Source organism: Mytilus edulis, chromosome 2, assembly GCF_963676685.1.
Source record: "Mytilus edulis chromosome 2, xbMytEdul2.2, whole genome shotgun sequence".
Lineage (NCBI taxonomy): Eukaryota > Metazoa > Mollusca > Bivalvia > Mytilida > Mytilidae > Mytilus > Mytilus edulis.
In genome coordinates this window covers 18,049,892-18,074,863 of record NC_092345.1, presented here as the reverse complement: position 1 = coordinate 18,074,863, position 24,972 = coordinate 18,049,892, and the positions used below count along the sequence as shown (strand labels likewise).

General features: G+C 31.0%; 1 protein-coding gene across 11 annotated transcripts in view; it reads left to right on the top strand.

Moving 5' to 3' along the window:
- Positions 1-23,851, top strand: part of LOC139511619 (myomegalin-like) — an 86,416-nt gene extending 62,565 nt beyond the window's left edge. For 8 of the 11 annotated variants that reach the window (XM_071298535.1, XM_071298531.1, XM_071298539.1 and 5 more), the window contains 16 exons: positions 1,105-1,221; positions 1,483-1,577; positions 2,389-2,522; positions 2,929-4,232; positions 5,524-6,016; positions 6,472-6,559; positions 7,036-8,772; positions 10,019-10,228; positions 10,565-10,671; positions 11,198-11,392; positions 11,758-11,898; positions 12,491-12,679; positions 13,060-13,235; positions 16,579-16,725; positions 18,866-19,004; positions 20,663-23,851. In XM_071298535.1, the coding sequence (XP_071154636.1) occupies positions 1,105-1,221; positions 1,483-1,577; positions 2,389-2,522; positions 2,929-4,232; positions 5,524-6,016; positions 6,472-6,559; positions 7,036-8,772; positions 10,019-10,228; positions 10,565-10,671; positions 11,198-11,392; positions 11,758-11,898; positions 12,491-12,679; positions 13,060-13,235; positions 16,579-16,725; positions 18,866-19,004; positions 20,663-20,811 (5,421 nt within the window). In that variant the 3' untranslated portion in view covers positions 20,812-23,851. Of the gene's footprint in view, positions 1-1,104; positions 1,222-1,482; positions 1,578-2,388; positions 2,523-2,928; positions 4,233-5,523; positions 6,017-6,471; positions 6,560-7,035; positions 8,773-9,348; positions 9,433-10,018; positions 10,229-10,564; positions 10,672-11,197; positions 11,393-11,757; positions 11,899-12,490; positions 12,680-13,059; positions 13,236-16,578; positions 16,726-18,865; positions 19,005-19,294; positions 19,353-20,662 lie in introns of those variants that run through there. The other 3 variants (XM_071298533.1, XM_071298541.1, XM_071298542.1) reach the window with 3 other exon arrangements.
- The last annotated feature ends 1,121 nt before the right edge of the window (positions 23,852-24,972 follow it).

Genomic DNA, 24,972 nt, shown 5'->3' with positions numbered 1-24,972 from the left:
GGTATCCGATTGGCCGGAGTCTACTGTAGCAAGAAATATCTAATTGCACAATATTGTGCAATAGCAATTAATTTTCAATTGGAGTTATCTTTCTTTGTATAGAATAGTAGTTGATATTATATGTTGGAAATTTGCCAGACATGACTATGATGTCATTTTCTATTTTTATTTGCCAATAATTTTATGTAAATAACTTCATTGGAAATTTGCCAATATAAAATGTTGCTGATGAAGCTTTTTTTCCTTATCTTATCTAAAATGTTTTTAGATAATGTATGTTGGACATTTGCCAGACATGACTATGATGTCATTTTCTATTTTTATTTGCCAATGACTTTATGTAAATAACTTCATTGGAAATTTGCCAATATAAAATGTTGCTGATGAAGTTTTTTTTATTGTTTTATACAATAAACAATGTATATTCACTTTTACTACCAACCAATCTTTACCATTCAGTGATAACAAGCACTTTATTTTACATTTTAATATTTTATGATGTATTTTAAAGAGTAGTTATTGTTGCAAACTCCATTAGAAATTTGAATTGATATCAGTTTTGGAAAAAGGGAAACAGGGATGTGAAAAAAAAAGGGGGGGGGGTAAATTTTTCTCATTTCAGATTTCATAAATAAAAAGAAAATTTCTTCAAACATTTTTTTGAGAGGATTAATATTCAACAGCATAGTGAATTGCTCAAAGGCAAAAAAAAACTTTTAAGTTCATTAGACCACATTCATTCTGTGTCAGAAACCTATGCTGTGTCAACTATTTAATTTTAGATTTAAAAAGTTTGAAGAAGAAATCTTTAATTGATTTGTAAAATCTTGACATTTGTTTTGTGTAAAAAAAAAAACATGTAATGTCAAAATTTGATCACAATCCAAATTCAGAGCTGTATCACGCTTGAATGTTTTGTCCATACTTGCCCCAACTGTTCAGGGTTCGACCTCTGCAGTCATATAAAGCTGCGCCCTGCGGAGCACCTGGTTGAAAACATACTTTTCTAACTAAAAAAATATGAATTGGGATATTATGATAATATTATAGATTAATTTTATTAGCAAAACATATTTTATCTTTGTTTTTGTTTCATTTCTATAGAATTCTTTACGGAAACAACTTGAATCAGCTCACCAAAGTATGAAAGAAGTCCACACAACAGAAAAACAAGTGTATTACATGAGAGACAACTCTGATGGACATGGAAATACTGACCAGGTAAGAATTATCTCCCTTGGAATATGTTTTATTTTTTCCTTGAATAAGTTTTAACATTTATAAGTTTGAATTTGATAACAACTGAAAGAAATTATTCAGGATGTCAAAATATTTAATGTTTTTTATTAGAAAAATTACACTTTTTGAAATCCCAGACAAACTTCCCTAAAATATTTTTTGAGTGTGTTTTCAAAGATAAGAAAAAAAAGAAGAAAAACAGGTTGATATTGGATGATTTGATTTGTGTTTTCTTTTTCACAGTACCAGGACTTTATACAAAGAGAATTGAATGAGCTGCACAGGATTCAGGAAGCTGAAAAACAAATTCTGTTGGATCTAAAGGAAAAATCAATGTTGTGAGTACTTTGTTATTTTATTGTTTTAGACATCTCTACAATGTAAATGTTACATACTCATGATATAGGAGCTGGAATTCCATATCCCAAAGACACTCAACTCAAATAATATGTTTTTGTCAATATTTTAATATTATAATCCTTAATCCTTAATATCAATAAAATAGTAAATTAAGATTACTGTTTGTCTAAAGGAACAAATATTCCACATTCAGTACATGGAAAGGAGATTAACTATTGTTGATATTTAATGGAATATTTTCATTTTAATTATAATTTGAAATAAAAATTTAATATATTTTAATAAAATATTAATTCAGCTTTGTATAAGTCAATTCATAAGTGAGAGAAATTAATTAACTGGTGTAATTAAATTTTACAATCAAAATAAAAACTATATAATGTAATGTTGACAGTTATAGGTGGATCTCATATAAGACATGTAAAGGGATAGTGCATTTCTGTATTTATAGATATGAATTATTATACTAAAATTGTTTTTAAATGTATCAAAGCAGTAAAAAATGCCATTTAAAAGAAGATAAAAAATTAAAACTGTGATTTTTTTTAACTTGCTACTATATTCTATAAATGACTATTTCTTGGAACCCCTGAGAAACCCCTATTGATTTATAAATGAGAGAAAAAATAAAAATATGATTTTAAGCCCTATACGTGGTGAATTGTCCATTGTCCAAAAGATTTGTTCCAATTTTTCTGTAGTGGGTCTTGGAAAAACACTTCCGTATTCACAAACATTTCTGATCGAAAAATTTCATAAACATTTTAAGAGACATGTTTTATATTTCAGTGAGAAATCACACAATCTAGAGGCTGAATTAGCTGCAATACAGACACTGAAAAGAGAATTAGAAGCTGGAATTCAGAGGAATAACAAACTACAGCAGCAATTGGAACAACAGAAATCCAGGTCACCCAGGAAAGGTAACTCTTCATTTCTCATATGTTTCTGGATTGAAAAATGTGTGGTAATGAGATATTTTCATCAACAAGTTATCGTTGAATTGATTTATTATGTTGAGGAATGAAATTGATTTGCATTATATGTTGATGAAAAATGGGAGAAAAAAGATGTCACTGTTGATATGGTTAAGGTTCACATTACTGCATGTTTGCTTGCTATTCTATTTAATCTACAAAATTTTTAATGAATACTTAACAGTAGAACATAATTGTTGGGTTTTTTTTACAAGTTTGCTTTATGGAAACAGTAGACCAGATTATGTTTATTCTTCCATGATATTTTTATGAATATCTAAGTAGAACAGTTTTTTTTTTTTGAATTTACATTATGGGAACAGTATAACATTTTCTGTTTCAATGATTTCAGGATCCAAGGATTGTTCACAGGATGACCATTTTGACATGGAAAGAAGATTCAGTGACCAGTCTAGCGATACTGCTAATACTTCTGACTCCAGACGGTCAAGTGACACCACTCCACGTAATCAAGATATTGAAGTTCCACAACATTCCTACTCTTGGCCGTTGGTGCAAAATAAAAAGCCACAACTTCTGAAAACGTGGTCGCCATCATCAACTGATTCTGATATTCCTTTGAATCGTCAGAGCTTGTCAGAAATGTCTGCGCCCATGTTGAGAAAGTTTATTCGTCAAATGAAAAATCAGTTTGACAAAGCTGGGAAGGAAAATGATGAGTTACGTCGTAAAGTTGATGGTTTTGATAGTCGAGAGATTCCAGGACGAAATGATAGTGATGTTAGTAGTTTACCCATAATGCATTTGGAAATAGAAAGACTTACACAGGAATTAAGTGTTAAGAATGAAGAGATCAGGAAACTTAAATCAAGCATAGGCTTTGCTGTCGATTCTATGGACTTGAATGATGTACCAAATTTAACAGACTTGCAAAATGAAAACTTAAAATTGAAAGTACAACTTGGTAATCTTGAAGAATTGAATATGCTTCTTAAAAAGCAGATTGCTTTAAATTCACAAAGTGCTAACTCAGAAGGATTCAATCCTGAGCTTATAGTGCAAATGGCAAATGAGATTAGAAATCTTAAGACACAGTTGGACAATGTTGGTGCAAGACATGACAAATCGCATGTTTCATGCCAAACAGCACCTTGGAGTGATGCAATTATAACAAATGGTCAGATTGAAAACAAAAGTCAGAAGAGGAATTCTAAAATTCCTCAAATACAAAAGCCTACACCAATGAGAACTAACTCTTCCGATAGAGATAGTCCAGATGTTCTCAAAAGTCTTTTGATGGAAGCTCGTGGCAGATTGCAAGCCTTAGAGGGCAAACTAGAAGCCACTGAGGGCACTGTTAGACTTCAGACCAAAAAGATGAAATATTATCGTAACTTATTAGAGGAAAATGGACTAGTATTTAAGAGTCCTCTAGGAAGCCGCTCAAACAGTGAATCAAATATTGTCATGGCTCTTGGAGGTAGAAACTTGTGTAAGAATAACAGGACTCTTTCTTACGATAATATTCCTGAACTACTGGTGGACTCACAAACAGAATCTTCAGAGTCCGATTTCTCAGAAAAATACAAAAGTTATGGAAATACAGATAATGTTTCTGAGTTGAAGGACCAGGTCAGACAACTAAAGATAGTGATGGACAAATATAAAGCTGTAATAAAATCGCAATTGTCACAGGTACAACTAGTTGTTAAGTCATTGTATGATAAAAAGATATTGCTTGAAGTCAATGGCAGGCACTGTGCCAAGTTTTTTCCTTTTCTAGTTATATATGTTTAAAAGATTTACGTTCCCAGAAATTTCAAAAAAATTAGTTTCAAATGAAAATTTAAATGAGGAATAAGCTGTGAAATAACATGTTTTAACTTGCCTGAATAACTTCATAAATAATTTTGGAACTCTAGCATGAATTGTGAAGAACTACTAACAGGCTATATGTTTAAACTAGGGATGTCAAAAGATTTGAAATTTAATACTCGGATACTCGTTCATGATACTCGAGTACTCGCGAGTACTCGGGTGAATCTCAAACGTCTATTGAAAAATTTAGATTTTAGGTGGGATGCAGTGTTTTTGTTATTACTATCATACACATATTTACGAAAGACAAACGTACTAAGAACATAGCTTGATCCTCTGTTGGTTCTTTTTTTTTTTATATAAATAAAGAGTAATTAAATTAATTTATATGTACATCTCATACCAATCACGTTTACCTAGAAGTCTTGATTAACAAACAAAGGTAAGTTTTTACGGCTTGTGATGAGTTAATTATTAATCCATGAAAGTGTTGATCCGTGTACAAACACCGGTAAAAATGTCTCTTATCAGAAGCGTAGGGTTCACCACAGTCAGGTCACTTTGATTTTGTTCTTGTTAAGAAATATGATCTGGTCAACAATTTCAGACGAAAGACTAGTACTGTTTGGCTTTCTATTTTTTGATACAAGTAGTGACCATGAAAACATTCCCTCGGAAGGAAAGGACGTTGCTGCCGGTACTACTATAACAAATAGTAACCTAAGGACTAACATATTTAGGTTGTAAATTGATTTTATTTAGTATTACTAAGGGGACATTTCAACGGAACTAAAGTGAGTGGAAATATGAAGAGTAATATCTCAAGATGTATAACAGGCAAACGAGTATCCGAGTACTAAAACTGTACTCGAGTACTCGGCCTTCCGAGCGAGTACTTGTTGCCATCCCTAGTTTAAACAGCATTGCTGACATGTTTGTTACTGTAAATTTTCAAGATTGTTTTAAGAATTTTAATACTTATGGTGCATGATTACCAGTTTGCTTACAAATTGGACAAACATGTTTAATTTATTTTTTTGTTCGATTAGGAGGATACATCATGCATTCTTAATACTTAAAAAATATATGAGGATGACACATTGAAATAAGATATAGATTTAAAGGAAGTCATTTGTTAACATTTGTTTATGACATGTTGTTTTTTCAGAGAGACGCAAGTATGGGTCAGAGAGACACAAGTATGGGTGGAATGTCAACACAAACACATCATGATATGGACGACACATTTATCCCTCGTCAGTCTGTACGTGACTTACAGTGTAAACTGTCTGCCTCAGAAGAAAATAACCTCTACCTAAGACAGAAAATATCAGGATTGGAAAACAGTATATCTGATTTGAAATTAGAATTGAAGAGATATCAAAATCAAGATCAATTAGATGGTCATAACATTTCTCAGGGTTCGCCCACAAAACAGATCATTGAAACACACAAAACTGAAATTATTTTCCTACGCAAAAAATTAGCCGAAACTCAGAATTCATGTGTTCAGTTAGAAGGATGGCTTAATGAATTGAGTGAATTTTTAAGTGAATTAATGTATGTTGATGAAGATGGTAGCCATGGTAACATGAGAGGAATTAAACAGAAAGTAGACAAATCGCGTCATATGATTCAGTCTATGTCATCAACTTTATTAGGTATGTCTATTTTACTTCCTTATCAAAAGTCAAAATAACATTTACTCGGGTTAAAGATATGACTTGCCTATATATTGTTTTTAAATGTAGTTAGATATAAGAAGATGTGGTGTGTGCCAAGTAGACAACTCTCTCATCCATGTCACAATTTGTAAATGTAAAACATAATGGGTCAAAGTCAGTCTTCAACACAGAGCCTTGGCTCACACCAAACAGCAAGCTATAAAGGGCCCCAAAAATGACATGTGTAAAACCATTCAAACAAGAAATCCAACGGTTTGATCTATATAAAAAACAACAGGTTATCATTAGCATCTTTTGAAAGAGCATTATTGGTTCTTAATGATACATTGTATATCTAGAGAAAACAGATGTTCCATTCTTGCTTGTTTTACAGACTTTTGATATTTGTAGTAAACTATTTTACTGAAGCATAATATTTTTAACATTTCCAGAACAAGATTTCACTGAGGCTTCATTTTCAGTGAATGAGGACAGCACATTTTTTAATGGCAACGATAGCATCAGACAGAATATTCAAACGTAAGTATATCTACAATCAGAGGTCAAAAAGTATTTCACCATTTGAAAATTACAATATACTTATAATATATAATATACAATATAATTACACTAAAAAGTAATATCACAAAAATACTGAACTCAAAGGAACATTCAAAAGGGAAAGTCCCTAATCAAATGGCAAAATCTAAAGCTCAAATAAATGAAAACAACTGTCATATTCATAAATGGTGGATGGAACCTGGTTTTATAGCTAGCTAAACCTCTCACTTGTATGAAGAATATGCCAAGATTATACATACATATGGTACAGACAATAATTAGGATACAGTGATCCCCTTTAGTATGATAAATATTTTATTTTTAAATATAACAGGCTAGATTTGGTGGTAAAACACTTTTCCATGGGCGCAGTATATTTATTGTACAAATGTAAGATGCACACTAGTAAAATAAATGATTCTGTAATCATGATAGTTATGCTTATGTATTTGTAGTTTAACAGTGGAATTAAGCAAGAAGAATTTGGAAGTTGAAAAATTGACTGAAGAGGTAATCAGAAAAAACTCAAGAATAAGTCAATTAGATCAAAGTTTACTGGTTACCCAAAATAAACTGTTACTGGTACAGGGTAGTCAAGGCTCAGTAACTACAAATGGACATAGTAGAACTTCAGATTATATGGGAACCAGTCATTCTAAAAGCACTGTCTCACCAATAAGATCACCAACATCAACAACATCTGACACAAGAAGATTCAGCGACATGTCAAATTTTAATCAAAATGAAAAATCCACAGAAAGATTACGTCATGCAACAGGAACTTCTGATGGAAGTACTGCCCCATTTGGGCATTCAGTTAATGATGTGAACGTTACCGCAGAAACTATGGACTCTAGTATGAGATCTACAAGGACCCAAGATAGTACTTCAAGGTCATTCCTGAAAAGTCATCATAACGGTGTTTCTGACTACACATGTACAAGTATGCTTGGCTCTGAAGAACGTATGATGGACAATCGTCATGACTTTTATGATGCATCTCATACTCCTTCCTATCTACACAATGGGAATGATGTCACGTTCCCTAGTCTACATTTTGAAAACTCTCACGGAGAAAATGACAATTCACGACATGTGACGTTTTCTGATGTGACAGGACGAGAAAGCCCTGTAAACAATGTCAGTGTTTTGACCACCCGTCTAAATGCATTAGAAGATCTGAATAGGACTTTAAAAGATGAGGTAAATCTGTATGAAAAGATGTGCACATCTATGGGGACACAAATATCACCAAGGAAATCACCTAGTAAGGTGTCAGGGGATCAGGATAAAGACCTTCTACTTGAACATTTACAAGAAATACGGGCCCTGCGTACAAAACTGGAAAAGTCATTGGAAGATAGTGACAGACTTAGAGAGGCACTAGAAAGGGACATGAAGAAAGACGATGCTGAAACAGGATTTTCCTCAGATGTATATCTGTATAGTCAGCATCAGTCAGTTGTCAGAGAGTTACAGTTTACTATACAGAGACTGGAACAAGAACTAGCTGATAAAGATGACCTGATCAACAGTGTGCATCTCCGTGCTGAGAGAGAAAATATGGGATCTCATAACAGGTCAAATTTTGCTGAATCAACACATTCTCATGACATGACACAGACTGTGGAAAAGTTGAAACAGTTGTTAAGGGAAAGAGAAGAAAAAGTGACTGAATTGAATAGGTCAGTGAATAAACATGAAAACGACATGCAACAAATGTGTCATTGTAATAAGGAAAAAGAATCTGTGATTCACAAATTAGAACAAAGACTTTCTCAGGCCGAAGCGGCAGCTGATAAAAAATCAAAAGATCATCACATGCTTGTTCAAACCTTAGAAAAATGTATCCTGGAAAAAGAGAAAGTGATTAAAGAAAAGTTGACAGTTATAAAAGAAACGGAAAGAATTATCGAGGAAAAAGTTGTGACAATTCGTGAGAAGGATGAACAATCTGTTGAAAATAAGAAAACATTGGTGCTTCAGCAAAGGAAAATTGAGGAGTTTGATAAATCAATGAATCAAATTAAGAAGAAACTTGACCTCCAGGAACAAAGTCTGCATCAACAAGAACAGAAACTAAAGGAGCAATACGATATCATTAAACAACAAGATGATCAGAACAGACAGTATGTGGAGGCTATACAACAGAGAGATGATCAAATCAAACAGTACGAGATAGCTATCACAAGGTAATGTTATTATAGATTAAGATTTACAGCGGATTGCATTGAGTGTGTAGGAAAAGGAAGAACCTTTGGTTAGCTTGCTTGATTGCTGAACCGTGAAGTCATTATTAGGTAAGGTACACTACCCTCCTTTCGAAGTAGTCTAGTCTTACAGACAGATAGATTGATTATCTATAGGACTAGTCTACTCGTAACTTAGGGTAGTTTACCTAACCTAATAATGTCACGGTTCAGCTAACAAGCAAGCTAACCAGAGATTCTACATTTCCCAACAAACTCAATGCAGTCCGATGTAGATATAAAGAAATTTTTCCATTATATACTTTTGAAACATTTTTTATTGAAGGGAAAGAATTACATCTTGAACAGTTAGTTTACAGTATATATTTGAATAGAAATCGGCTATGTTTTACACTATAGAGAACCAGATGATTATAGGAAATGCTGAATACAAATTATGTTATCAAATTACAAGTTTTTTGTTTGCAAAACCTATCCCATGCGATTATGAACACATTGCAAAAATTACTGAATTTAGAATGGGTTGAGAATGTCACCAATTTGGTTTATTTTATGAAGGAGAGAAGAAAAGATAAAACAGCTGGAACATACAATTAGGTCTGTAGAAGATGAAAGACAGTATTAGTTTGTGATTAGATCAGTTTAAGATGAACTGCTTATGTTAAGTCATTGATATTTGGTATGCAAATTGATTGGCATTTGCAAGTATTGTTTCCATGGAGATTATATAGTCCCACCCCTCTTCATGGTTCATTGACTTTGAAACTTTTACATAGTTTACAAGTTAATGTTTGTATTTAGATTTGGGAACGACTTATAATAAGTCAATGGGTTTTGGTATGCAGTTGTATTAGCATTGCCACATTTTATTTACATGCAGATTGTTTAGCCATATAACTCAGTCATGGTTCATTGACTTTGCATATTTGCATAACTTGTGTAAGATGTTAGAGTACTGCTATTTGGATTTCAACATTTGCATAATCAAAATTACAAAAAGGCAAGACATATCTCTGTGATAACAGTTTAATTTATGGTAAATGTTGAACAAAAGATAAAAACTGGAGTTTAATTAAAATGATTATAGGAAATGCTGAATGCAAATTATGTTATCAAATTACAAGTTTTTTGTTTGCAAAACCTATCCCATGCGATTATGAACACATTGCAAAAATTACTGAATTTAGAATGGGTTAAGAATGTCACCAATTTGGTTTATTTTATGAAGGAGAGAAGAAAAGATAAAACAGCTAGAACATACAATCAGGTCTGTAGAAGATGAAAGACAGTCTCTAGAAACTTCAAGTCGCAAACGAGAGGAAATTTGTCAACAGAGAGAAGACAAACTGAAAATTCATGAAGAACAAAGAAAAACTGAAATAGAAAAGAGCAAGAAGAATGAATTGAATCTTAGAAAAGCTGCTAGAGAAATAAAAAGGTATTAAATTTTTTTTGTGATATTCAATAATAACCATCAGTGGTCAAGCACATCCTATACAGAATCTACAAAACATTTTAAATAATACTGCTATGGAAGAATATCAAGAAAAAATAGGGTTTAACTTTTGTGATATAATTGTTAAAGTAATGTTTAATTCAAGTATTTCAATCAAATTTGCACCAATTACATTAACATGATTAACATTAACATTAAAATTAACATGACTAAAAAGGAATACAATTGTTATTTGAATATTTTCTACAAACAGTGTTATTGAATAATGAATGTATCAATAATCTGAACACTGATTTTATATCTTTTTTTTATTTTTAGACTCAACACAGAAGTGAAGACTCTGCAGGAGCAAGTCCAGGAAAATAAAGACCTGAACCAAACAATGAAATTAGAACTTAGCGTGTATGAAAAACTAGAAAAACAAGGTAAACTTGAAATCATATTTATATAGTCACCTGACCAGATATATGTTATGCATCAAAGAATGGAGGTGAAGGGAATGATATTTCTTAGGTGAATGTCTAACTTCCAGTGGTAAATATTTAATGCATGTTTTGGACAATAGGCCGATGCTACAATGAAGAAACCATAACAAAGAGATAAAAAAAAGAACACCAAACAGCCCACTTAAAAAGTTCTTCTATAATAAAGAATTTTTTTTTTTTAAATCAGACACATGTGAACCAACGCTTTGTAAATCTTCTGTCAATAGATTCCAAAAAGTGGATAAATCGGGTATGTAGGGTTGTTAAGAAAAAAATATTTTCAGCACTGTGTGATCTTTGTTCAATTAAAGTCTTTATTTCCAAATATAGACGACATTTTACTAGCAATTTCTTACCAATATTGGTAAATCTAAATTTCGCTTGAACAACTATTATTTTAAGAACCCAAGTTTGAAGATATATTTACCTATTGACTCTTGTAACACCACTTTCCTTTCCTTTTTAGAAGGTGATTATGATACAATGGGTGGATTTGACATTAGAGATTTGTTGACAGAAATAAGACATTTGAGAGTACAATTAGAGAGATGTATTGAGACCAACAATGCTCTCAGACAGAAACTGGAGGAACACTTATTACATCAACATAGTCCAAGGTCACACCCAAATAAGGATAAAAGTCAGAGTCCTGCAAGATCAGGTAAGTCTGTCTAAATATGTAGATCATACATATGCATATGCAACATAAAACTTCTATTAAAACTGACAATTACTCTTCAAATGATTTTTTTTTTAAGTTGTCAGGTTTGGGGTGTGTCTGGAATTGAGCGTGATTTCATTTATGTATATACAGCTAACTGACACTTATGTATTATGACTTTATAATATAGCAATGGCTACTTTTTAATAAACATACACATCACATATATATACTTTACCAAACAGGGTGAACTGTTTGAATTATAAATTCTTAAGTTCATGCTGTGATATAAAATATATTAAACTTTTTTTCTCCAATTACTATATATAAAGTTTTTGAATGCAATTCTGAATAATATTAAATAGGTACTACCACTGGAACTGATGCAACTGATGGTCAGCCCAGTCCTGAGAAACCCAGAGTTCACCATGAAAACTCACAGAGCAGTCAACTAAGTAGTGTTGCCAGTCTCTCACAGAGCTCTAGTGTTAGTGAGGATCATTTTGGTAAGGATGTTCATTGTTTAAAATAACATTTTGTGTAATAAAACATTTTTTTTTCATAAAATCATTGCTTTATGGTAAACATAAGGTTAACTTTTTGTTTGTTAATAATTTCATAAAGTGTGAGCCATAATAAATATGCACTGATAATATTGCACATAATGGTGGTTTCTCTCTAAAACTATAATCTAACTTTAAAAACTTAATCTTGTAATGTAAAGAAGTGTGTGCTTTATAACCAAGCTGATATGATTGTATGGTTGGTCTTTGTTTGATGGGACATCAAATATGAAATGGTCATAAAGACCTTATCGCTATTTCTAGAGCTGCACCTTGGACTTTTGACTTCATACAACAATCACTTTTCCATTGTGGCATCAGACATTTTCTATAGTGTTGTCAAAATTTTACAGGAAACTTTGTAATCTCCAGTAATGGTGAAAAAATAGTGATAGGGTGTATTGAAATTATTTAATGGAAATTTCATGAGAAAAAAAATATATTAAGAATATCTAGATATTAATGCAAAAAGTGATCAACCTTACAAACATTTTGCTTTTAATAGTTTTGTATAATTGTGTGATTTAACCAACAGCTGCACAAAGTCTTGACATCCACACATGGCCAGGTACATCATTTGACAGAAAACATGATACCATCACATCAACTCATTCCCTGCCTGTAGGTCCTTTACATAGGTCACTCACTGATATTATACACAAGGATAGGAAACCAGAAGGGAACCTGTCATATTATGTTGATGACCCTCCTAGTAAATTAGCAGGTAAAATAGTGTAGTTGGATCAAAATTACATTGACAGTTTTAATTTTCGTTATTTAGTAGTAATTCAAAAACATGTAGAAAGGTTATTTTTCCTACCTTTTTCTTCATCAAATTTTGAAGGAAACACTTAAAAGTGTGACTTTATTTTTGAAAGAGTTTTTTATAGACTGGATTTTTTCAGGTTATTCATGTAAAGTTTAGAACACATTTATTAAAGCAGTATTTTATGTATTTGTTTTTATGTCAAGTTTTCTCTTTTTTTAAGTAGATAAGAAATTGATTTTTTTGTAAACCAACATAAATAACATCATTTTTACATCATGAAAAAAAGATATAACTTGTCATTTTGTAATATTCCAACCATTTATCTTCACTTTCAGATTTCACCTTCCAGCAAACAGTAGACTCTGATTTGAGAAATCTGTTTGCTGTAGGCAAGCTTGATGATTATGAAAAACTAAAGAAAGAAAATTATGAAAGTTTGATAGTGCTGAATGGTGTTGAAGCAAGAATTCAAGAAAGATTAAAGATGTTTAAAACTGCTCCAGTATCAGAGGTATGACATAGAAACGAGCTTTCATTGTTGTAGTTTATTTGATATTTAAAAAAAGCAGATGCTAAGAAATTCAACGAATCTGACTTCTCACATTTCCAATTTAATTTCCATTTCAAAGTGGCATAGAAAAATTAGTAATTAACACATTCCCACTTTCACTGAAAATCATATTTTGATTTTTGATAAGTATGAGTTTATAAAAAATCGTCCAGACAATATACTAATGAAAACATGACAATAATGAGTCAAATTACTATTCATGATATAATCATGCTTTTTCAGTTGAATAGTGCATAGAAAGCTTATAATCATAAATATTACTATGTTTAATTTACAGATTATAAAGGTAGAATTATGTATATTTGCATGTTAATATCTATACATTAAGATAATAATTGTCAGAATGGTATCTTGCTTCCTTGCATGTTATTGTTAGAGTCTTATATTTTGGTGTTCAGTCGAGTATGGTATATTTTGGTTCCTCTTGTAAGTCTGTACATTTCATTGACTTGAAATTTAATTAAAGAACTTGTGAGAATAACTTAGTTGTTTGTAGGCATATTATCCATTTTGGGAAAAAGACAAATATTCTGCACATTAGGTTGCAGGATTGAAATCCCTTTGTGGATTTTTGAACAGGATACCTTGTGTGTTCTGGCAATGGTCTGTCTACTTATTATGAAAATAAACCTTTATTAAAAATGTATTATGAATTAAAAAAGAATAATGTATCAATCTATCACCATAGATTAAAGTATTTTAAATTTCAAATAAATTTATCTTTTTGATAAAAATTTTGATTTTATATTGATATAAGGATTTCTGTTTGATTACTGTAATAACTATACATATGAAAGTTAAGAAAAATAAATGAAAATACAATTTCATGATTTATCTTCTAAAGGCTACTCAAAACCTCCAATATATATTTTTTTTTCTGGAATAGCAGACCTGCCAACTATCCCGATTTTCGCGGTATCATGCCGATTTTTATCCCTCAACCCGAATCCCGATATCGGGATCGTAAAACTAGTCAAAATCCCGATTTTCACCAAATATACCCGAAAAAATTATTGTTTACCGATTTTGAAGTTTTTCTGATCAATTTAAAAAAAACTATAATTTTACCTGGGGAGAAATTATTGCAAGTTATAACGACCCTACGCTAATCAACAGTCACAACAGGTGTCATAATTAGTGGTTGCATGTAATCAGATTACCTATTGGGTCGTAACAGTCCTCAACATTAATTTGTATACACAAATTTGGTCAAACAGCCTTTCAATTTTAATCAATTTATCATACAAGCACAATTTGCAACATTTGCCGTAGTTCCACAACAAAATCATAATTAATAGAAAGATGAGAATTGTAATGAACTCATCAAGAAAACATCGTTTATCTTGAAATCCGTTTAATTTTTTAAACCAGACATCATGTGTCTGTCGATTTAAAATCGACGCTATTTTGTATTCACTTCTACTGTGTTACTGTATAAGCCTCCGCCGGTAAGAGCACCTCTGAATACAAAGAAAGATAACTCAAATTTTGTCTATTTTCTCATTGATACTGATAAGACCATAAGTAAGACTAAATCAAAATCTGTCTTCATCCTTCTAACTTTAGGACATGTAGTTTTAGGTCTTTTGAGTCAAGGTTCATAGATAAGAAGGTCTTTGGAGGGGGAAAAGGGGGGGGGGGGGGGTCTCTACTTTGAATCCTTTATTTTTAATGCCATTTTTCTCTATTCTTCAGTTATTTTGTCAATTTTTTAATTTCATAATACAAGAATCATGCAAATAAAAGAAGTCAAGGCCTACAAGCTAATCATTAGAATACTAAAAGAAAAAAGAAGAGAACTTAGACTATTTTAGGAGTAAAAACAATGCACACAGAAAAGTCGCTAAAATTGTAACCCTTAAAAATCTGGTCGCGCGCTAAATCCCCCATGGAGATTTTCAAAAGTTGGCAGGTCTGGAATAGCCCATCAAAAACTGTAAAAATTGAAATTAAAATAACTTCAAAGCTGAGATTTTTTCTTTTTTTAATGGACTATGAAATGATACAAAGTAAAATGGGTTTCTTTTTATTGCAAAAAATTAAAAAAGATAATTTTGGCAAGTGATTATTAAAATAAGATATAAAACAGTATTAAGTTCAGATGGCAAAAATAAGATATAAAACAGTATTAAGTTCAGATGGCAAAAATAAGATATAAAACAGTATGAAGTTCAGATGGCAAAAATAAGATATAAAACAGTATGAAGTTCAGATGGCAAAAATAAGATATAAAACAGTATGAAGTTCAGATGGCAAAAATAAGATATAAAACAGTATTAAGTTCAGATTGCAAAAATAAGATATAAAACAGTATTAAGTTCAGATGGCAAAAATAAGATATAAAACAGTATTAAGTTCAGATGGCAATGTTAAAGAAAATCTGATTCAACCCTATCTGTGAGACCTTGAATGGAAGTTTGCATGTCTTATGATCTTTGCCTCCTAATTAGAAACCTCTAAATTAAAATTACTGTAGAAACAGAAAAAAAACCAAGAATGATTACTGGTAGATTTGAAGTTGGATAACAAAATCTGTAGTAAATGTAATGTAATTACTTTGGAATGACCTGTACAATTAAGTGAAACTGATTGTGTTAACTATAAATGCATGATATGAATATAGTGGTATTATATAACGTTATATACATGTGCCTGTGTAGCATGATTGGTGGATGTACAAGTTAAACTATATAAACATGGTGCAATAAGTATTATACATTTTACTGCTGGATCAATAGAAATGCTAGTTTATGCTTTGACATATTTAATGGTAAATTGGAAGGTATTCAAGGTGGATTATTGAAATGGATATATCCTATCAGTTTAGCAAAAAGGACAGGGAATGAATTAAAGTCACAATTTTGGGGAAATTGATATTGATATAAGAATTATATAAGGGTCAAAATACTGCTATAAATTACTGAAATAAAAAAATGCAAGTGTAATATTAAATTTGTACAAACATACATTGAAGATTTCATATTTGACAAAAAATTACCGGTAAGATTAAATGTTTCCAAACATACTGAAACTGTTTGAGTGTCCTCATCTACATAAATGTTGAACTGCACAAGAAAACCTACCTATATCTTATAATACCCATATCATCTTGTAAATTGATTCATATAGAATTTTGTCTTATTTGAAGTAAACAATGAACTTAATACCACCTTGATCTTTGCTAAGATATTTTGCTAAAAAAAATACTGCATAGTATTCAGGGAAGGTTGTTAAAGAATTAGTATATCTTGTACAAAACTTGACTTATTTTAATTTCTTTCAGAGTATAGAATACAGTACCCTCAAGGAATTGTCACTTAGTGTAGAGAACATGAAGATTTGTTTGAATGAGGAGAAGTCATTGATAACATGTTTCTGGACTACTACATTACCAAAAGGGGATACATCAGGACAGAAGCTCATGACTGAGGTACGAATAATCTCTGTTTAAAAGTATCGCACATGAGGTTCTTGTAATCTCTAAATTTTGCACATGCCAAGGGTCCACCTAAGTTAGTTCCAATAACAGTATTTGCTAAGGATTTTTATCAGATTGTAACCCGAAGTATAAGTCTCACTGTTTATTTAGTTTTATACTTGAGTAAGACAGTTTTCTCAGGTTGCATCAATTTGTGCCAGTACATACAGATTATCGCGTTTTCTACACATTGATCAGGGATCTCCATGGCCTGTTTAACGATGGCGCACTGCCATCGTTCAAATGTCTTGCACCATCGTCAAATAACTGGCGCCATCGTTAAATTTTCTTGCGCCATCGTTAAATTGTCTTCCACCATCGTTCAAAACTTCATCGTTTTTTGTAGCCAGACGCTTTTTTTATCCATTATAATCAAATGCATGTAATTGCATAACCCTTAGGCTTTTTATGTTATAATTCAATACAGTTCTAACGCCTGAGGGATATCCGGATTAAGATCGCTAATCACTTGTACCTGAGCTTGTACAGGTAGATCAACAAACCAGACAGACGAATACTATCTGAGGATAGACGATCCATTTGTCGAATTAATCAACTAAGTTTCAGCAAATGATTATGATAATTTAGATTAAATAAATAAATTAATAATCCAGTTACAAAGAAAACAGTTTAACAAGTCGAACACATGCTTTATTTTGACTTACGCAATCAGCATCCCCCTTTTTAAAAAGTACAAAATAAGACGCAAAACAGTAAATATTATTTCATCGCAAATAAATCGAGTACTGCTGTAACGATAATTTAAAATTACTTTAAATGTTTAAAAGTAAAAACTTAAATATTTCCTGTAAAGAAATATCGTATCATAATTCCGAATTCATTTCGTATATTACAATCAAATTGATACATCCCCGTTTCCGGTTTCTATTCAGACTCGAAAGATGCATGTTGCACAGCATCAATTTGCCAGATAAAGTCATTAAAAACCTTTTCATTTGTCAACGTTTGCTTTACAAATCTCTTTAACCTTTTACATAACCCGTACGAATCGTTTTGTTGTTGCTGAAAATCAGCCATACCGGTAATGGGTTCTGAATTTGACAGTGTTCATGAAAAATAAGCTCCACATCATATGATTTTAAACCCCCATAACAATTACCAAAAATACAAGAAATCTACATGGGGACCTTCATGACAGCTTTTGGTCATTCTCGACTAAGGGGGACCATGACGACTTGGCATTTGAATGGTTAAAAACAGCAATAAATGAAAATATTGATACTTCTAATTCTATAATGAAAATTCAATTAAATATAATTTAAATAAGCAATGAATTAGCATGTTCACCATTCCTTGTATGGAGGGATAAAATACTTCCGATCGCGTTACACTGTACAGCGTAGACACAGTTTGTAATGGTGAAAGTTCCTCCATCGTTCAATTTTCACCAATGGAGATCCCTGATTGATATCCTAAAATATCAGCCGCGAGCCACAATGTGAACTTTTTTGGCGAGTGGGCGCAGCGAACGAGCTAAACAGTTTCACATTATGTCGAGGGGCTGATATTTTACGATATCTATATAAGAAGAAACTCTTATTATCTTTTTATCGTTCTATAACTGGTATTTTCCCTTTTCCTAAGGCAGTTTTATGCTTGACGAAAGCAAGCTTGATAATGTCTCCTCTTGCATTGTGACGTCGCTGATAACTTCTCCTCTCACATTATGACGTCGCAGATAATACCTGGTCTTGTTTTGAAGCCTTGATACGAGAATTACTGAGCGACAGAGCAGGGTGATATATGTGTAGGGAAGGACGATAAACAAAATTACTCAGTACATGCATTAGATATAGGAGATATTTTATGACGAATTTAATGTCACTTTTAAGATAGATAGTTATCAAGTTAACCTTATAATGTTGAACTTAATCCTAGCTTTGGATGAATTGAGATATCAGATTTTATATTCACTCCGATACACTTACCTGATAGGTTTACATAATTGTTCTGTTAATTTATAAAAGTAAAACGTTAGAAATAGGGATTATTTGTTTAACCTTTACATTTCCATTCATGTATTATGTCAGTAAGTCAACTATTGTTTGAGTAACATTTTTTATCTTTATAGAATGATGCCTTACGAAATGAATTGTATGCTACAAGAACTAAATATGAGCTGATGTCTAAACTTGTTCATGATGCTGAAGAGAGACTCCATGCCTCCAACAGACAGAAACAGACAATGGAGGATATTATATATAAACAATGTAAGTAAAACCAGCAAAAGTACAGCCTTTATACAAATCTTACTTTTAGGGAAATGAATTTATAAAAGAAAAGATAGATTTTCCTTTTAATTTTGAAATGTAGGTTTTTTTTAGAAATGAGTATAATTAAAATTCTGCAACATCTATTTTAAAATATTGCATTTTTCTAAGATGGTATTTGAATGAAATCTTTATGTTTAGCAATGCTTTCTGTACTTTGAATAATAATGCATGTTATGTCTGTTGAATATATGAATGTAATATGTTATTGATGGAATGTTCCTTTCCAGATGACAAAATACTAAATGGTCTGATTGTTACTGGACAGTACAACAATATGTTTGCATGGTTGGTTGATCCACACAAAAAAACTTGAAAAACCACTCTCTAAGAAATCTTTTTTTTTCTAATTGTACACTTTCCTTCTCTATCTCTTCTCTGTGAAACCTATGATATAAATAAACACTTTATTTCAGTCTATCACAACGTGTAAGTCATTTTCACTTGCTGAAACCTATTATTTCTAATATTGATGTGAGAACTTTTAATTTGCTTATACAGATAAATGAAACATGAAGTTGCTTGATAGATTTTCATTCTTACTTATATATTTATATACATAGATTACAACATATATCTTTAGATACATTTGAGATTGATAGTTAATGCTGATTTAAAACATAAAGCTTTGTCTAAATGAAGGAAGCTCTTATGATAACTGATATTTAAAGCTGAAAAAAGTATCAACAATATTTTTAGAATTGATATTGTTATTTATTAATCATTTTTAGTTTAAAACTAATTAAATAATTTTGACACTTAGTATGTAGATCTAAAGAAAACAAAAATCAATGTTTTTTTTTAATCAAGATTACATGATCTTCTCATTTTTAATGTTGTTACTTCTGATTTGAACAAGATCATATCAAAGTTAAATGAGAGGATCAAATTGTCATGCTTTTAGATTTTATTTTTAAATGTATATTTTTACTTTTATTCCTGTGTAACAGCTGAGATTTTAATATGCATACCCATATGTCCCCTTTCAATCAAATGATCTAAAGTCATTGATGATTTTCCCTTTCTAATAGTCCTGTAGCTGAAGTACATTTTGGAAACAATTTTACTTCATGACTGGCTCTGCTATTACAAAAAAGTGTGATTTTAACATTAATATGAATCTTATTTACTATTCTGTGTGTCTTCTTTCTAATATTTAACTATTTTTCCAAGCGCTTGTATAAACAGTACTTTAGATAGATTTTATATCATAAAAATGGCTGTATTAAGGAAATTGATCCAAGAAGTCTACCTTAATTTTGAATTTTAACTCAAATTATGTATGTACCAAAATTCACTACTTTGTGTCTTTTTATGAATAAATATCAACAAAGTTATTTTCTTACCCAAATTACGAAGATTTATTAAGTTGCAAATCTATCACTTTACATGATTTTACAGTTGATACTTTTCCCTGAAAAATTTGATATCACAAAGCAAATATCTGTATTTCACAATGTCATATGACATGTTTTTCCCATAATGATCCCAAATCAGCAGGGCAGTTCCTTCATAGAATGGAAATTGGAATCTCAAGTATTCCTTAGATTGAATTTAAGAGTCATTGATGTCTACTATAATTTTCTTTTTTATTGTAGTGAAAAGGACAACGAAGGTGATGGCAAAAGCAAGAACAAATTTTGAAAAAGTTCCAGAGTTTCAACAGGAAAAAGAAAACTTATTGAAAAATGTGAATATAGATGTTGACGATATCGAATCAAGCATTGACAACTTCTCTTCACGGTGACACCTATACATACAACATATACTTGTTTTGACTATATATTGATCAAACACACGATTTATTATTACAGTGATATTATTGATATTACCTAATAAGTACTGACAGAGGATGTACTAGTAAACATTTATGTAAAAGTACTGATCAGTTAACATTACCCGGTCAGGAACTTTAATTGACAGCAAATTGTTGTAGACAAAGAGAATTTTCATGACAAATATGTTTATGATGTAATCTCTGTATATCATCATTACTTGAAGAAAAGTTGCCTCCCTTTAGATGACTCATAATTTAATAGAAGAAACATAACTTATATGTTCATTACTAAATACTGACTGTTAAGATATACTGTTAATTCAGAAATTATTGTGTGCATTTAAAATTGCAGTTTTTGAGGAATGGATAAAAATATAATGTTAATTATTGTGAAATTCTAAAAAAAAAACTGCATAAAGATACGTATTAGATTTCAGAACCTGAGTTTATTATTGCAATTCTCAACCAGTCACATTATTCACATTAATAAAAACCTTGCAATTATTCATTAATTTCTGAATTTACAGTAGTTAATAGATATTTAACTGTGGAGGAGAAAATATGTTTTTTTATTCAGTATTATCGCTATTTTGTGATCTTTTTTTGTGATAATTTTCATATCATGCTTCTCGCTTGAGATGGAAAAATTATCGCTAGAAACTAAGAAGGCCACGTGGCGTTGCTAACGAAATTGACATTGAAATTGACAACGTCGTCATAGGTAAAATAGCGATAAACAGATTATCATTGGTCATCTCAACTCGATTGCTTTTCTCACTTTCGCTGTACCAGCTCAAGCGAGAAAATTAATCTCGTTGAGATGATCAACGATAATCTATAATTATACTTTGTTATGATTGGATATGATATTTGTAAGTTATTTGTTCATATGTCTTATTAGTGTGCTACATTGTTCCCCAGTGCTTATGATATTGTATAGTTGTATTAGGTACTGGTTGACTGATATTTTTGCAATATATATGATTGACAAACATTGTTGTTTCTGTACATATATCCTGTCTTCCTTCACATAATGTTGTTACATCAATTAATATTGTGCCAAATGAAAACAAAACAAGCTGTTCAAATTAAATATTTTTATATATATTGTTTTTGTATACACAGTATTGAAACTTGTCACATTTTGTAATAAACATAATTATTCATTGGTAAATAAGCCACAAAGGGTAAATTTATCTTTTTCCACATAATTAAAAAAGTTCTTATTTTACCTCATGTTTTCACTAGTAATTTAGTTGATGTTGAAATAATAATTATTGGGTCAGTTGCAGAACAATAATCAACAAGTGCTACAAATTTGACTTTTTGTTTGAAGATGTTAATAAATGATTAAAAATCAGTGGGTGACAATAAGATCTCTATCAACCGTATGTTCTGGTTTATTTTTTGTTTGTTTAGTCCTTGATTTATTCCTACAGTTTTATTCCATCCCTTTTATTTTTCTTCTACGTTTTTTCGTAACATATACAGATTGTGAGACTGTGAAGAAATAATGAATTATCTCCCCTTAACAAGAACGAATTCAGGGAAGAAATCTGTTATACCAAAAATGTGTCATTTGCATCAAAGATTATTTTGTGCCACTAGCTCGCTCACATGAATATTAAATAATGGCGCAATTGATACCTTTGAAAAAGAAAATTGGTGCAAATGATATCTTGAAAATGACAGTTGGCTTAAATGGTCTCGAGAGGATATAGCTGGGGTAATTCTGAAATTCTTAGGCAAGTGTGACTGACAAATATAAAGGTTACATCACAGACATAAAACCTAATTTAGAACATTATACATATTTATTATGAGCACTGTATGTATATTTAGTGTGCCTTAACAACAGTTCACAAAATCCAGTTTTTGGAAATGAATATTACTTTTTCAAATTTGCTGAACACAAGTAAGACAGCAAAGTGGAAGAAGAAGACATTTTAACAGATTTAAAGGGAATGTGCCAAAAAAAAATGAATTGTTTGAAGAAAAAAAACTTTTAACAAACAAGAAAAGCATGTGTAATGTTCCACATAAAACATTGGTTATTTTATAAATACACTTAATTTTTAATAGGAATTGAAAATATGAGGTAATATCTGAATATTTTAAAGCTCAAGTAATTTAAGCATTTTGTTAAATCAGACTTTTGTTATACATGAATAACAATCAAAACTCAGTGTGCCAATTTCATCCTTTTCACAAGAAACACAAGCATAATACATATGCATAAGGGACCAAATCATACTCCATGTTATCATTGATGAAAGAGTTGTTTAACATGGCTTTATCATTGATTATGTTTAAGTTTAAAGTTTCTATTTCAAAACACATAAAATGAACATTATCTTGAAATGTTTTGAACATGAAAAACCTTCATGTAGAATGTTCTTGCCATTTTGGTTCATTTCTGTCATTTGTAATTGTTGTATAGCATTATTATCTTTATTGATTTTACAATACACTATGTGTTTATCTTCTTCTAATATTTATTTCTCATATTATTTTGTTTTACAAGTAATATTTTGTTATCATTTTGTTGTGCTTAGTCAATACATTATCTTGTGCTTGAGCAATTATCTTGTTTTATATCCCATATTTATTTCATGTCTGAGACAATATGTTAATCTGCATATTATTCTATCTTTTTTTTCCATCTCTAAGATAATAGTAAAGCTATATATCATTTACTCAAATTACATTATGTAATAATGTCAAGGTTGGCTGTACAAGGATGTTTAAATATTCATCCTTGATCAATATCAACTATCGTGAAATTTTCTTTTGACATTTTACATTTGAAATTATTATCTGAGTTAACATTTAAATATTTATTTGAGAATTTGTTGAATGTTATGTAACTACTTGACCTGTTTTATTTATTTATTCTGTATAACTTATTCTGCAATGCAATCATCCTATTATTCATCATGTACATTGTCTTTTCTTTCAAATATGTATGGCAACTCTAGCAGAAAATAAAAATAAATGAATACCATGAATAGTTTTGTTAGATTATTGGGCACCTTCAATGGACTACAAAACCTATAATTCAGCAATCAAATGCACATGGAATGCCATCTTGGCTATGTTTATAATCAAGGTACATATCCAGGGTCTGATGGAGTAATTTATATGAAAATAAATTATAAATTCCTAATTCATTGTTAGCACTTACTTTACCAACTTTGGAAGCTGGAGTTTTATTTTAAAGTTTTTGTTTTTGGTTGACAGGATGACTTGTGAAATTTCAGTGAAATTTTGTATGCAGTGCATTATCATTGTTCCCGTAAACATTGCATTGGGATTGATCGGCCTGCACAAACACCTACTGAAAAGTTTTATGGTTCATTGACATTGCAATTTTGAAGGTGATGCTTGATAAAAATTGTGAATACTTGTTATCTGACTTTTTATGATCCACCTATGATAATAGATGGGCATTATGTTTTCTGGTTTGTGCGTTCATTTGTATGTCTGTCCTGCTTCAGGTTAAAGTTTAAGGTCAAGATAGTTTTTGATGAACTTGAAGTCCATACCCGTAGCCAGGGACGAACCCCCCCCCCCCCCCCCCCCTTGAAACCAAATAAGCACTGTTAAAGTCAATGTTCTGTTCAAATTGTGACTAATAAAGTCGAGTTCATGAGTCCAAATAACCCCCCTCCCCCTTGGAAATTCCTGGATACGGGCCTGAAGTCCAATCAACATGTACCATATGATATGATCTTTCTAATTTAATGCCAAGTTAGAGTTTTGACCCCAATTTCACAGTCCACTGAAGATCGAAAATGATAGTGAAAGTTGGTAATCTGTGTACTATGGACACATTCTTGTTTATTCCTTATTTTGTAAACAGACAGGATATAATTATACAAATAATAACAGTAATTTTAATTGGATAACTTTCCTAACTACCTATATTTACTACATGTTCACATTCCCATTGATGAGTTCAATTAGTATTCCTGTCTACTGACCAACAATTGCAACAATTTCAAATTACTGTTTATACTTTTCTTGCACCAAAATGAAACAAGTTATCAGGTGCATACTAAAGTACTGTCTGATATACCCATATGAAATAGACTCATTCATAGAAAAGTCATTTCAATTAACTTTTATTTA